At 35.8% G+C, this 14,705-nt stretch overlaps 2 protein-coding genes across 3 annotated transcripts; one reads left to right on the top strand and one right to left on the bottom strand.

Moving 5' to 3' along the window:
* Positions 1-4,442: 4,442 nt before the first annotated feature.
* On the top strand, positions 4,443-7,258 carry LOC109011783 (60S acidic ribosomal protein P2B). Of its 2 annotated transcripts, none has more exons than XM_018993106.2 (4): positions 4,443-4,533; positions 4,654-4,743; positions 5,688-5,920; positions 6,959-7,258. In XM_018993106.2, the coding sequence occupies exons 2-4, from the start codon at positions 4,656-4,658 to the stop codon at positions 6,986-6,988; spliced, it is 351 nt and encodes a 116-aa protein (XP_018848651.1). In that variant the 5' UTR covers positions 4,443-4,533; positions 4,654-4,655; the 3' UTR covers positions 6,989-7,258. The 2 variants fall into 2 exon arrangements, with proteins under 2 accessions (XP_018848651.1, XP_018848653.1); XM_018993108.2 differs by having other exon boundaries at positions 4,487-4,533; positions 4,651-4,743.
* A 1,689-nt stretch (positions 7,259-8,947) lies between these two features.
* Positions 8,948-12,044, bottom strand: LOC109011782 (histidine-containing phosphotransfer protein 2-like). The gene is made up of 6 exons (XM_018993105.2): positions 11,845-12,044; positions 11,304-11,434; positions 11,121-11,189; positions 9,972-10,043; positions 9,348-9,420; positions 8,948-9,234 (listed from the first exon to the last, which is right to left on the bottom strand). Exons 1-6 carry the CDS (start codon positions 11,902-11,904, stop codon positions 9,187-9,189), a joined length of 453 nt encoding a protein of 150 aa, XP_018848650.1. The 5' UTR covers positions 11,905-12,044; the 3' UTR covers positions 8,948-9,186.
* Between the last annotated feature and the right edge of the window lie 2,661 nt (positions 12,045-14,705).

A 14,705-nucleotide genomic window follows, 5' to 3' on the forward strand; every position in this document is an offset into this window, starting at 1 on the left:
AAGTTCAATATGCAGAAACAAAACATTTCATTTTTATATGCAAATCTCAGAAAACGTGTTATCAGAAAATCAGAGCGACTTTTCAAACATTTCATACTCAAGTCAACAATTCATATTTGAGGATCCATTTCATATTCACAAACGCTTTGGCATAACATAACTGAACATATTCATCTTGTCATATCATATCATATACCATGTTTAACCCCCGTGGTAGGGTTGTGCTATCCCCGGTGGCCAAACCAGGCAGTATCATGTGGTGAACTTCCCCTTTTTCAATCTCGGAGCCCCGAGTGTGCACACAGGAAAGAACACGTAAAAAGACCACTTTGTTTCCAAAGTGGGTGCACTCATATCATATCATGGTGGTACCAACCATATCACGTGAACAGTATCATCATATCAGAACCATATTCAGAACAGATAAGTATGCCAAAGTTTTATCATATCCATATCATATCAAAACACGTGCGAAACATATTCATATCATTTCTATTTGATCAAAAACAGATCCAAATCATTTCATATCACATGCATAAAAATTTCAATGATATCATATTCGCTCTTTTGCATATTTCAGAAACATGTCAAATATTGCTCATGTCTACACATTTCATGTCAAAAACATTTCTTTTTTCTTTCATATGTATCTCATGAGGGAATGCAAAACATATACTGAGGTTGTTTTTCACTTTTTCTTTTTAAAACAACATGCACATTTTTACAAACCAACCTCAGTTCATTTCTTTTTATGCAAATCTAGCGTAGGAACCCCGCTTACCTGGACTTCTTAGCTTTTCGAAAATTTCCTCAATAATGCCAAACCAAAATTAATCGTCGCCTATAAGATAATCACGTAAATTTTCATAAGTCTCCAATCAATCTCATATTTTGATATTCAAGCCTACACTTATAAAATAGTCCATTTTTAATTCCTCAATCTCAAAATTCTCATTATTTTCAACATCACTTTCTAAACTCATCAATATCCGACTTTGACTAAACATTTAATTCTAACTTACTTACAATTGAAGTGTAACTTTAAAATTCCTACTATATAATATAATTATATAAAAAAAATCAAATTCGAGTCTAACTACCCATATCTATAACAGTGAAATTTTAGCTTGCTAAAAACAAAAATCTCCGTCCAATAAAATTACTAAAACAGTTTATCAAACATAATAAATCATGTCTAATAAAATTAGACGGGTTTACCAAAATGACGTATAACTATTTAATCTCAAGTCTTACTCGCTAAAAAAATAATTCACTAGGTTTAAACACTAATCAATAAAATTAAGCCTATAGGTATAAATCTTGTAGTTCATTGAAAGCCTCTCCAGAAATTAAAGTATGCCTTTAATAATAGGGGTAGAAAGGTCAAACCCGAAACACACCATTCTACCTACTGTATCCTCCGATATATATATACTAAATGTTTCTATTTTAAGCACTAATCACAACTACCGAACACAACCTGCAAGGCTCAAGCGGGAGTTGCGACAGAACTCACCCACGACCAAACGAGGCAGTGACCCCATGGGAGTGCAACGAAGGCTGGGCTGAGTCGGTGATGATGTCCTCGACAGCGTTGCACGGGGAGAGAGATAGAGCTGAAACCGAGAGAGAGTAAACGTGAGATAAGAGGCGAAGGGGGAGATATGGTGAGGGGGGTTTCCGTGGCTTACTGAAAGGGCAGAGGTGGCACGCGGTGGACTTATGGTGGTGCGACAACGGCTGGCGGTGAGGATTACCAAGTTGGCAGCACACGGATGGAGGGAGAATTCCTCTGTTTTTAGGCGTGAAAACAGGGGAGAGGCTCTAAACCAGCGGCTGAGAAACCGGACGTGGAACCCTGAGGGACGGTGGCGCACGGCTGGGGGAAGGACTCCGAGTGCTTGAGCTACCGGTGAGACTGTGTGTGGTGGAGTTGCTGCACGGAAGTGGCTCTGCGGGTGGCCGTTTGATGTTGCAGACCGAGGCTTCGGTTTGGTGTTTTGCAGAGAAACCGTGGTCTTCTGTGAAGAGGGAACCGAGCGGCACTTAGTCTAGGGTTGTAGTTTCTTCATATATATATATAGACCAAAATAGAAAGTAGATCAAACCTAAATAAAAGGGAAGAAAACATGCACGAAAATGGAAACGAAAAATGTGAACCGTGCGATGCGTGGCGTGAACCCGTGAAACGATTTCTGAAAATGTGAACCATGTGCAAGGGTCTAGCAATGCTGGGTCTTACACGTACGCCAGCGAAATTGTGGTTATAGCCAGCGATATATAATCGCTGGTAAAAGTGTTTAACCTTGTAGTGACCAGGAAGTAGGGTGGGCGGTGGTCACCATCACCCATCTGCCCGCCTGCCCGCCTGCCCGCCCGCCCCACCATCTACCCTCCTTTGGGTGTTTTGGAGCCCTCAACAGTCAGATGCCGAGGTACCAAAGTCTCAAGATTGAGCTCACATTAAACGAAAATATATACATAATACATTAGTTATACTAATATATATTAGTATATTAATTATATTTTATTTTAATTAATTAGTATATATTAGTATACTAATGTATTTAGTATCTTAATTTCATTTTATGCCCTAATACTAATATTATTAAAATCGAAAAACCGAATCGGAACTGGTAAAACCAGAGGTACCAGCTTAGGAGGGTAACCGGTGCGTAATTAATTTTTGAAAATGCAAAACAGATACATACCGATTTGGTCCTAAATTTTATCTAAAACTGAACCGGCCAGGACTAGTTGCACCCCTAACTAGCTATATATCCGAAAGGACTAAAGTACCCTACAACAGATCAAATTAGACAAAAACATATCCAAATCAAACTAGCCGATGACAACCATAAATCTCTAGAACTATCAGCAATTAGAAATCCCCATCACAGATATCAATCAATCATGGAAAAAACATAGACCCACGGTGGTGTTGTCGATATCAACATTGTCAATGTTGCAAGAAACTTGAGAGGAAGCTCCACCATAAGAAGAAGAGGAAATGCCACTAAAAATGAGAAATAATGCTGAAAGAAGTTAGGAGCTCAACTTTCTGTAAATGTTTCAAGGAGGAGTTCCATGAGAAGAGGAAAATTCATAAAAATAAAGAAAAGAGAAGAAAAAAGAAGAAGAAAAGGATTGAATGGGTTATCCCGAATCTGGCTCTGCTCTTGTCGCACAACTAGCCGAAAGAAGAAGATGAAATGCCGCTCAAAGAAGAAGTTTTGTTTGAAGAAGTTAGGAGTTCGAATTTCTGGAAATTTTTCAAGGAGTTCCATAGGAACGGGAAAAACTCAAAAAATATGAGAAAAGAGAGAGAAAAAAAAAAAAAGGTTGATTGGATTATCCCGAACTTGGCTCCGCCACCATCGCACAAACCATATGACAACATCATTGCACTAAAATTGTCGAACCACACCCTGGGTAATTGAGTAATGGAAGGCAGTGAGCTCTATCAGCCCTCAGGTCCCCAGGGTCGCTTGGGAGCACCTTCTTACTACTTAGGACTGCTCCAGCGTGTGCTTCAACTAACGTAAGCATGAGAAAATTCAATGAAATAAGACATATTTGAGGTGTCAAGCATTTTTGCTCACGGTGCTCATGTGGGTGGCAAGCAGTCTTTGCTCGCCTTGGAGACAAGCACTTTTGCTAGTCACTCCATGGTGCTCGCCTCTCTCTCGAGTACAATTATTGCTCGCTCCAGGATTCGAGACTTCTTTGCTTACCCTCCATGGTGGTCGATCGGGGCAAACTTGTTACTCCCTGCAGTGCTCACCTTGATGACGATTGGTGAGCACTTTTTTCTCTCCAATGGGCGAGCAAATTCCCTTATCACAATGGTGCTCACCCCGTAGTTCCAATAACACTCTTTGCTTGCCCCGGGGTCTACATATTTTGTTGCCTTGGGGTTCAAGCATCTTTTGCTCACCTTGGAGTCCAAGCACTTTTACTCGACCCAGCATCTAGCACATTTGGCTCAAGGTTCAAACAATCTTTGCTCGGTCCGGGGACATGCACGTTTCTATCGTCCCGAGTGCGAGCCTTCATTGCACAGCCTTTCGGCTTTTATTTGAAGGATGCGAACCCTTTTCCACGGGTGTTTTAAAAGAGCAATGATACGTATAGTCCTATTTAGAGATTACAATGCAATTCTAGATAATTTTATTTTTAAATTTTTTTAAAATTATAAAAATATCTCTCCTAAAATGATATTTTTTCTCATTTAACGAAAGACTTGCACATATAGTTCTCAAGTGGAGACTGTAAATAAAATTTCTCATTTTAAAAACATCAAAATTTTTTTTTTATATTGAATGGGGAACCAGTCCTCGTACCAGTATATTTTACATGTTTCACCAGAATTTCCAAAAAAATAAAATAAAATAAAATGAAGGGATACGATCCAGTCAAACCCACCCGCATGGCTATCGGCTCGGAAACCCTAACTGCTCGTTTCTCATCCCATATATACCGAAGGTGCCACCAACAGTTTCCAAAGCAGCCTTTGCATCCGAATCGCCACAAGTACACTCTCCCTTCCTAGTCTTTCTCTATCTCTATCCCATTCGTCTCCTCTATTATATGTATGCGTGTATATTTTTGATGCTGACTTGCTGCATTTGTTTCTGCATGTCTATTTAGCAGAGATGAAGGTTGTCGCTGCGTACTTGTTGGCCGTGTTGGGAGGTAACACCAGCCCTTCCGCCGATGATTTGAAGAATATCCTCGGATCAGGTACAACTTTTTTGGGTTTTTGACTGATTTTTCTATCATTATGATTATATAGTAATAATATACTTTATACTTAACCGAGTTGGCTCAAGTTTCAAACTTGGCCGTCTTGGTGGTATACTTCCTAGAAGTTTAAATTTTAAATCTCACTATGTGCAAATAATCTCTAAAGGCGATTAGAATAAAGAATTTTTCTCTTTGAATTATCCAACGTGTACTTCAAAAACTCCTTGTTGAGGACGGAGGACCTGTACACTCCGGATTAGTCGATCGGGACTCTTATACTTGGGATCCTGTTAAATCTACGACATTTGTTACTTCCCCTACGAGTTATGGTTTATGACCATTATTATGATGGAAATTTCATTGGAGTTCCGCATATTTGTGTGGGTTTATGGTTAATTAACAGTTGATTTTTTTCGTGTTTGAGACTTATCTTGTTCGTGTAGTATTCTTTTGGAAATGAATTTAAAACCAAGAATAATTTTTGTACGGTTTATTTAAGGTTATTTCAAATTATTATGTTTTAAATATTAATATTTCAGATGTTTTTATTTTTTATTTTTATTTTTTTTTCTTTTCGGTTCATATAAGTTTCTTGGTATAAAATATTTGGTTGATGCAGAATTTTGGGGACGCGCGGTTTCACAATATTATTAAAGAATAAATACTTACTTAAATATTAAGTAAAAATAAATTTAAAAAAAAAAACCATTACTTTGAAATATGGGCTTGGAGCAATTTGTAGGGTATTCTATCTTCTGCTTTATATTTCAGATAGAAAACATAGTAGGAAATTAATAATGTTTATATAAATTACTATAGGGAACAGAAACCAAGATACTAACATGTTGATTTTTAATAGCTAGGTGTTGATAGATGAAATAATATTTGAATGATAATGATTTTGAAGTTATGCTAATGGATATGGATTTCATGGGGTGTAGTTGGTGCTGAAGCCGATGATGATAGGATTGAGTTGCTCTTGTCTGAAGTCAAGGGAAAAGATATAACGGAGCTGATTGCAGCTGGAAGGGAGAAGTTGGCTTCAGTGCCAACTGGTGGCGGTGCTGCTGCTTTTGCTGCACCTGCTGCTGCTGGTGCACCGGCACCTGCACCTGCTGCTGCTGCTGAGTCAAAAAAAGAGGAGAAAGTGGAAGAAAATGAGGACTCCGATGATGTAAGATTTTTCTTATACCATCAAGGCCTAGACTTTTCACTTATGAAAAAAGAACATGCATTTAGAAAAACACACATTAACCGTGCTTTTTGGCTCTTTTTAGTTTGTACGGAGCATCAGTTTATACAAGGTCGATGTCTTTGATGACAATGATCATGGCCTTCTGCTTAAGTTAAATGATTTCAAACCAAAAGATAAAAAAAAAAAGATAATTTTTCTTTAACATTCATTTAATGGGATGGGCAATAAAGACTGATTCAAGGGGAGGGTACTGCATGGGGTTGGTAATTATTTTTGATAAATCATAATTGAAAGAAAAGGATATGAGATTCCCATATTTTTCCAATCTTAACAAATGTTTTTGAAAGAAATTATGCATATTCTTTGTATTCTATTCTATGTTAAATGTTTTCAATTTAGAGATCAAAATTTAATCTGATTTGTATTGCTTATGTAGGTGTAGATCAGTTTTTTTTTTTTTTGTCATTGCCTTTTGAGATAATTTGATTCAGCCATGTACTTCATTTTGATAATTTCTATCAAATATCATGGTTGTGGATGCTTTGTAAAGCACGAGAGAATTATAGAAATGCTATCATGTTTAAATTTTATGTTTGTAGTTGAAACTTCCGCGTATGAAAACTTTCGAGGGTACGGTGCACGAAACTGAGGTTTACTCTGCATGGGTGGGTCCGAAGGGCCTTGCCTTGGAGAGGTTTCCCAACATAAAAAACAAAACAAAAAAATGTGTCTAGTTGATCACTTAATTGTCATGTTGCCTGGTACCAAACAAATTGAGTTAACCGGCTAAATGTAACATTAGCTAGCATCCTTTCCTTAAACCTTTTTATTGTATTTTCTGAGTATTTTGGTATTATATTACACATTACTTCATAAGTGGCACACATTGGTTTTGCGTATATAGGCGCTATATATGCGGGGCTTACCAAAAACTGCTTGCTAGTACTCTTTGATCTATATTTGAGAGGGGTGGAGGGTTCCTAATTTTTCTTACCTGTGAATCTATTTTTGCTGCAGGATATCATTGGTTTAAGCCTCTTTGACTAAGAGGTTTGGGTTGCTGGTTTTTTCTTTTTTTTGGCATTATAAGTACTCGTTATCTTCAGCTAGCAGTGGTTTTAGTAGAATTGTAAGTTGTAGTTGGATATGGTTTCAGATGTTTTGATTAGATTCGGAAATTTTGTTGATCAGACGTATCGTTTATAATTGTTAATTGTTGGGTCTCCGGCCGTGATCTGTTTCAATTATAACTATCAAGTTTTTCATTTCAGTCGTTTTGAGTTTTGATTCCAATGATCATTTCGTGTGATCTATATACTGATCTGTTTGCTTCTTCTCTCCTTTCCAATTGGGGATGAGAGTTTCTTGTCATCAACCTGTTTAGGTTAGGATTATCATGGCATATATATAGTTTTTCATTGCAAATATCCCATATATTAGCTAAGATGTTAACCAAAAAAAAAAAAAAAAAGGTGGGCTAAGGACCACTGCATGTCATGGGGGATGCAGCGGGACCATAAATATAATTTTGGGGCACGTGATTATATACGCACAATAAATTTAAGGTCTCATTTGGATATATAAATGATGAGATTTGCTACACAATCTCCGCCACACTCCATATTCTATATTTTTTAAAATTTTTAAAATTTTTTATATTTTTTTAAATTTTTTTTTTGAGTTTATTCGTTTTTAATTATTTTAAATTTTCTATTCATTATTCATATAATAAATATTTGATAAAAGAAAAAAATAATAAAAATTAAAAATAATGTAGAGCGTGGAGTATTAAGAGGTTGGAAAGATATTTTATCTTTCTTAATATGGAGATAATGTAGAAATCGAAGTTACACATGTTTTTTACATTTTCAAATTTTGATTTATTTTGGAAGCTCCATATTAGATAACTCATTGTTATTAGTGCCAACAGAAAATAAAAATAAAAATAATAAAAAGAAGAAGAAAGAGTAGAACTACTTTGCCGTCTCACTCTTACCGTTGGCTCCAATGACATTGAGTGGGGCTACCTTTACGTTTTCTTTTGAGAAAAGCTACTAATTTGCAATTGCCTCCCTCATTTGACCACTCAAATTGACTGCTGGTCAAAATTTTTTTATTTATTTATTGATTACGAAAGTAATTTTAAGTGTAGTGATATATATATTTTTTTAAATATTTAAATATATAAAAAAATATAAAAAGAAAAAACGTAAAGACGAATGGCTCCAGTTTCCATTGTTTTCACTTTTCATATGCTTGGGCGCCTTAAAAATCTTCCTCGGTTTTCTTTTCCTTTTTTTCTTCTTTGTTAATACATTTCCCAAATCAGATAAAAAGGGCAAAATTATAAATTGCATAGTTACCAAAAAAATAAGAGAAGTATTTAGTTATACAGAAATCTTATAAAAAAAAATCTATACTGATGTACTTGATATAATGTGATTATCAGATTGTAAAACTCATTTTATTATAAAATAATTCTGACGTATTATATGAAATCACGTCAGTGTATAAACTTATTTGTGTATAGATCTTAACACTTCTAAAAGAAATTGAAGTAAGATGCATCAATCCTTTCGATTATAAACCCCCAGAATTCTGGCATAGAGGGCATCGTCTACATCTTTATTCGTAAAACAGCAGCTATGAGGGTATTGCAATTTGCATTCTTATTTTCAGTATGTATAGGAACTAGGAAGCATAATCTTCCTGCATCGAACTTTTGCATGCAATGACCTTTGGAATCGAATGTTGGATACATGTTTTTTCCAGCGTGGAGGAACAAGGTATCAGGTTTGATCTACGTGGCATTTTATTAAGGAATAATGCCGATACCACACTCTCATCACACTTTCATTCTATTATATAAGATATGACAGTTTTCTCACCCTTGGATCCTCCCTTATATTTTTTTAAAGAAAAAATTTAAAAGTTGATGGGTAGTCATGCCACCTCATCGTAGCGGGACGAGTATGGTATGTAGAAATTTTGTTGAAAACTCTAAGATAATAAGAAAGGAAGCAGTTTTATAACTTAAGCAACAGCTGAAATAGACAGTACAGATATTCAAATTTCAAACACAGAGTGCAGAACAAAGACTCTGAACAACAACTCTCAGACAGACAAACATAATCACTTATAGTGAACTTATTTAATTCTCAAGGGATAGCATATAATATTAAAAGATACTTCAGTCTTGGGCAGCAGATGCAACCAGAAGGAGTGAATGCATACCGGCCAGCTCTCTACTGGCGTCTCCTTCGAGCCTCGTTGGTAAGGATAGTCTTCTCCATCTGTAATCGAGTATGTATGTATATCTAAGTTATTAGAGCAAGCATATGTGCAACAATACAAGTAAAACACAGATTGATAAAAGCAAACAGGTCAAATTCAAACCAAGTATTACCTGCGCAATGTAATTCAGACTGTCGCGCAGAATGCAGTATTCACGTTTGACCTTGTCGAAGGCTTCAAAGGATCTAAAAACAGAAGATAAGGGGATAAAAGAGGATTGCAAAAGAAGGAAGAGATTTCTAATTACATCCCTTACAGTATAAGACGTGTTTATAAGGTAAAGAAAAAATATAAGACGTGCTAATCGCCTTGAAGATTTGGTCTTATTGCCTACGAATAAATCTTACTGCATTCTACTTCTCTTTTTCATGAGTGTTTGTGCCCTTTTTATCTGAATATCATAAGGAACCTCACTATAGTTGAGGTTAAAAATAGTTCTAATTTTCTCTGAACAAGATAACATCAGAACTCGAATCCAATTGCATATATACCTAGGAATCTGCAGGTACAATTACATATATGCAGCAACAAATACGAAAACTCATTTGCCGAAAACTGACAGAGTAAGATATTAAATAAATCATGTGATAAATTTGGCCCTTTGGGAGAACAAAGTAGGGCATTATTTTTCCTAAAAAAGTAACATTCATGTGATAAGGGTCAAAATTTTAGATCTTTTGCAAACATTTGATTATAGTGAAAACAGTGTGGCAATGAAAAATGACTCCTTACTTACCCCTCCTTGATCTTGTTGTTGCTAGCTTGTCGAAGCTCACAACAGGCAAGGACCATCCGATGACCACCAACGCTTTAATCCCAGCATATCACATAAGATTGATATTCAATCAATACAAAATAACCAAGATTATAGTATGGGAGAAAGAAGCATCCGCTTAGGACAAACAATAATATTGGTGCGAATAAAAAAGGTAGCATGAAATATTTGTAGTCATATTTAATGTATCATGATTAATGAGGATCAAACATTATTCTGTGTGAGAAAATACTCTGTGTTCTTGCACTTTCTTATTGCACATAAAATTTTCCAACGAGTGGCTTGGATGGCATCTTTGTATATATGCAATATCATGTGTTCATGACATGATCCTTGCAGCTACTAACTTCTTTTCTTAGCCAGCTATCCATGATTTTGCTTCAATTTTGGAGAAAGTATCAAAATGACAGGGGGAAGGCCAAAAAGATGTTGGCTAAAGGTGATCAACTCTATACTTTAGAGATGCTAGTTGGAATCAAGTAAAACAAAATCAAATGAGGGGGAAAAGGAATTGAGGTTAGATAGGTGAATTGTTGCTTCAAAAAGTTTCATATGTGAATCTCGCCCGCACAAACCCTTGTGTGACATAAACGTGTGATTCACGCGCAGGTTTGTGCGCGTTCTCCTGAAATTCATGATTAGAATTTACTTCCAAATCTGGGGATGCATCACCTGCCACACCACAGCTGAGTTGGAAATAAGTTTAAAATAGGATTGTTCCTACTGTTTTGGAGATCCGATTACATGCTAAATCGGAAAAGGTCTAACTAATGCTTGCTCCTGACTTTTTGGATAATTAGCATGACTTATGATTGCTGCAACTGTTTAGGTCACACATACATGTTGATTAACGAGTCCGAATCATTAGGAAATGAACATATGACACATGTTTATGTCCAAAGTGGAAAAATCTTAAACTAACGCTTGATTCATACGGTTGAAAACTTTGGCTAGATTTGCCACATGCATGCAATGCACATAGATGTCCAAATTTACAAGTCTTTCAACTTATTTCTTTTTCTTTCTTTATTTGAATACGATGTTCCACTAATTGCATGAAAACAAGAGACGATAAACAAAGCTTGTTTTCAAAATATTGAAGATTATTACCTCGAGCTACTTCCCTTCAGTTGGTGAGCAAAAGCACTCACATTTTCATAGTCTATAACAGGCTCAGCCCTGATTTTAGATCAAATACACCAAAACTATTAGAATATCATGTATGGAGGGAAAAAAAGAACAATTACATGAAATGAGACACCAATAGAGGATCAGGTATAAAAAAAACTTCACAGAAATCTGGTGAGTTCAGCTATGCCATTTTCAGCATCATGGCAGAACATGGAGAAAATCTCCGAAAGAAATTGAGGATTGCCATCATTTTCTAGATTTTTCACACGATCAAAAGCTTCGTCCAATATCCCCTGCAATTAGAAACATGTACGGTGATCAAATGCTCTCTTATCAACAAGATTGGCAAATTATCTCAAACTTTTTCCATATAGTCAACTATAATATATACTCTCGAATTGACAACCCCCCCTCCCCCCCAAAAAAAAGAAAAAAGAAAGAAAGAAGAGACTGAACGGAGTAGCTTCTTCTTTTATTTATTCTCTTCTGGGTTTTTGAGCTTGCTACCAAACACATGAAGAAATTATGTAGTTGGATTAGTGATTTACAGAAATAATAATCAAAAGATTCAAACAAAACCCCACAATCTAATACCTTAACTGATTCATACTAACAGATGTTACCCAAAAATTTTCGGGGAAAACAAATAAAAACCGAGGCTTTCAACCAAAAAAGAAAAGAAATTGGGAGGGTTTGAGCACACCTGCTCATGGGAGGACTGGATGTAGTTCATCAGCTGCTGCCTGAGATCAGTCCCCACCATTTTCTTGCTCTGAGAGAGAACTTAGAAAAACACAAGAGAGAAACAGAAAGCACTCGTCTTTGAGTTGAGACTTGAAATGCCTCACACCCTCTATTTATAGGAGTGTTGGCAGTGTTTAGAGCTATCTCAGTTGTGCAAAAAGTGTGAGAGGATAATGATGGTTATTTAGTTCTAAGGTGGCAGTGTGCATTGTCACTCTCATAATTGTCATGTTTGTAAACTGGCAGTTTCTTCCTTCTTTGGTAGCAGACCTGCCCTCTCCCCATACAGCCGGACACTTTTACACCCTGCAGTTACGGAAGACAACTCTTCACAGATAACCTCAGCATTTGCATTCCTCACGCGCAAGTATCACACGCGCTCATGCGTTATTTTTTAAGACCTCACTTTTTTTTTTTTTTTTTTTTGTGTTTTTTGAGGGAAATAAAAAAAGAAACTGAATTTGTTTTTGTGTTTTCTACAATAATTAGGTTAAGTGTATACTCTTGTTTGTAACGTTTAAGAGGGCTCCAAGTTTGGAAATAAAATCTGTGGTTGTAGATAGACTTGTCTATGGTATTATTATTTTTATGTTTATATAACACAAAGAAATTAAATTTTTAAAGACACTCCGAACACTCAGAACACTCTTCTTAAAAAAAAAATTAAATCTTAAGAGTCAATCAGCGAGTCGACGTGATTTTCTGTATTTATATATGTATGTGTGTGTATATATATATAATAGAAATATATGTGAAATGGCTTGGAGTGTATTTACTGATGTGTTTTTATTTTTGGATTTTGATGGAATATGAGAAGATAATTGAAACATTTGAGATATTAAATCTGATATTGGGTCATTGACACACATTAAAATAGCCATAAATGAACTCAATTAATGAGAGAATAAAGAAGAAGTGAAATAAGTGTTTGCCAGAAATGCAACAGATAAGAATGTATTGAGTTTCCATAGCTGTTATTCTTAGCAACGGTTACAATATAAACGTCTTTGACCATTAGAAAATGGTATCCATAAAGAGAATTTGCTTTAAAAGTATTGAACGTTATATGACACACGTGAAGATCACCATGATCTAGAATCAAAATTCGAATTTGCAAAGACCCGCCCATGTTATGTTTATCTCTATGTTCTTCTACTGCCAATTCATACAAGAATTTTACGTATTAAAAATAAGATAAATGATATTTACAATCTTACGATCTGGGATTTGTTCAACTTGATCAATTTCATTAAAAAATCTCAATCCACAAATGATTACGCCAGTTTAATTTTTTAATTTTTTTCCTCGCCTCATGTTAATTGAGGTGATTACTCTTAAAAAATGTTTTAGAAACCCATTAAGTTCTTAATTTTGTATATTGTCAATCAGATTGTTGAAGCTACGTTAAAATTGCCAAGGTGTTGGTAAAGTTTAGCCTAATTAAAAAATGCTTTTTGGACGCTCTATTGCATTGAGTAGTAGTACATACCAAATAATGATGTATTTCCTCTTTGTTCCTACAGAGAGAAAGTCCAGTCTCTCTCAAACCAAAAACTCATATTTTCCGTTCCGTCAAACGTCCATCTCCACCACATCCATTAGGTTTTCCATTTTTTTTTCCTTAGCTTTTCTTCTCCACTAGCTTTAGCCTGATCTATTGCTTTCTTGTGATTCACCATCGACAAGGCAATATTGGTCCAAGACAATCGGCGCGTGAGTCTCATGCACATTTGTATCTCAAGTCGGGTTAATATTTTTAGAGATTATGTATTGTCCTAAATCTGTTAGATTTGATCCATCCTACTCCAACATTATCGGCACATAACTCCTACACACCAACATATTACTTTTTCCTACGTGCCGACATATCGGCATATAACTCCAACATTATCGGCACATAACTCCTACGCACCGACATATTACTTTTTCCTACATGCCGACATATTGGCATATAACTCCAACACTACCGGCACTCTCCACCTACTCGGGCTAACCCGATCTATTGCTTTCTCGTGAATCACCATCAACAAGGCATTATTGGTGCAAAACAATCAACACGTGAGTCTCATGCACATTTTTATCTCAGGCAGAGTGTCTAAATACTTTTAGAGATTACGTTTTATCCCAGATCTATTAGATTTGATCCACCACACTCCAACACTATCAACACAAAACTCTTACGCGCCGACATAGTCAAATACGACAATTTTTAGTTCCATGCAACTCGGGTCAATAAATATCATCTCTCTAACTATATTACCGTTTTTTCTAATCGAAGATCTTTAGGATGAGGAAACAAGTCTATCCTTTAAACAACTCAGAACAACAAACTGCAATGCATCATAACTAATCATTATTTTAAACGATTGCATCACAATTAAAACTATCCTTTAAGACGGATCCCCCCTCATGGGAAATAGGTAGAGATCAATTTATTTATCCTTTTAACTAAAATTCTTTTTTTTTTTTATGCTTTTTTTCTTTTTTTCGTGTGCTAGTTGTAATGGGATGGTTTTTAGAAAAACTTGCACCCGTTATTATCTATCTTAATTTTGCTCTATAAATAAAGTGCTTACTTAGAATAATAATAAAGATAATAATTAAACCGGATTGAGTGTTTTTCTCACTTTTGCACCCACCAATACGGTAACAACACATCAACACCTAAGATTTTGTAAAGTGATGATACCACACTGGATTATAGCCCGAGTTCAAAACTCATTTCTTTAGCCCGACGGCTTATCACCGATGCCTCCGCTCTCCCCTCTCCGTTCACTTTCTCATTTTCTCCGGCTAGTTTGGACACTGAGCTATTTTTAA

The sequence above is a fragment of the Juglans regia genome, chromosome 5 (genome assembly GCF_001411555.2).
Source record: "Juglans regia cultivar Chandler chromosome 5, Walnut 2.0, whole genome shotgun sequence".
Lineage (NCBI taxonomy): Eukaryota > Viridiplantae > Streptophyta > Magnoliopsida > Fagales > Juglandaceae > Juglans > Juglans regia.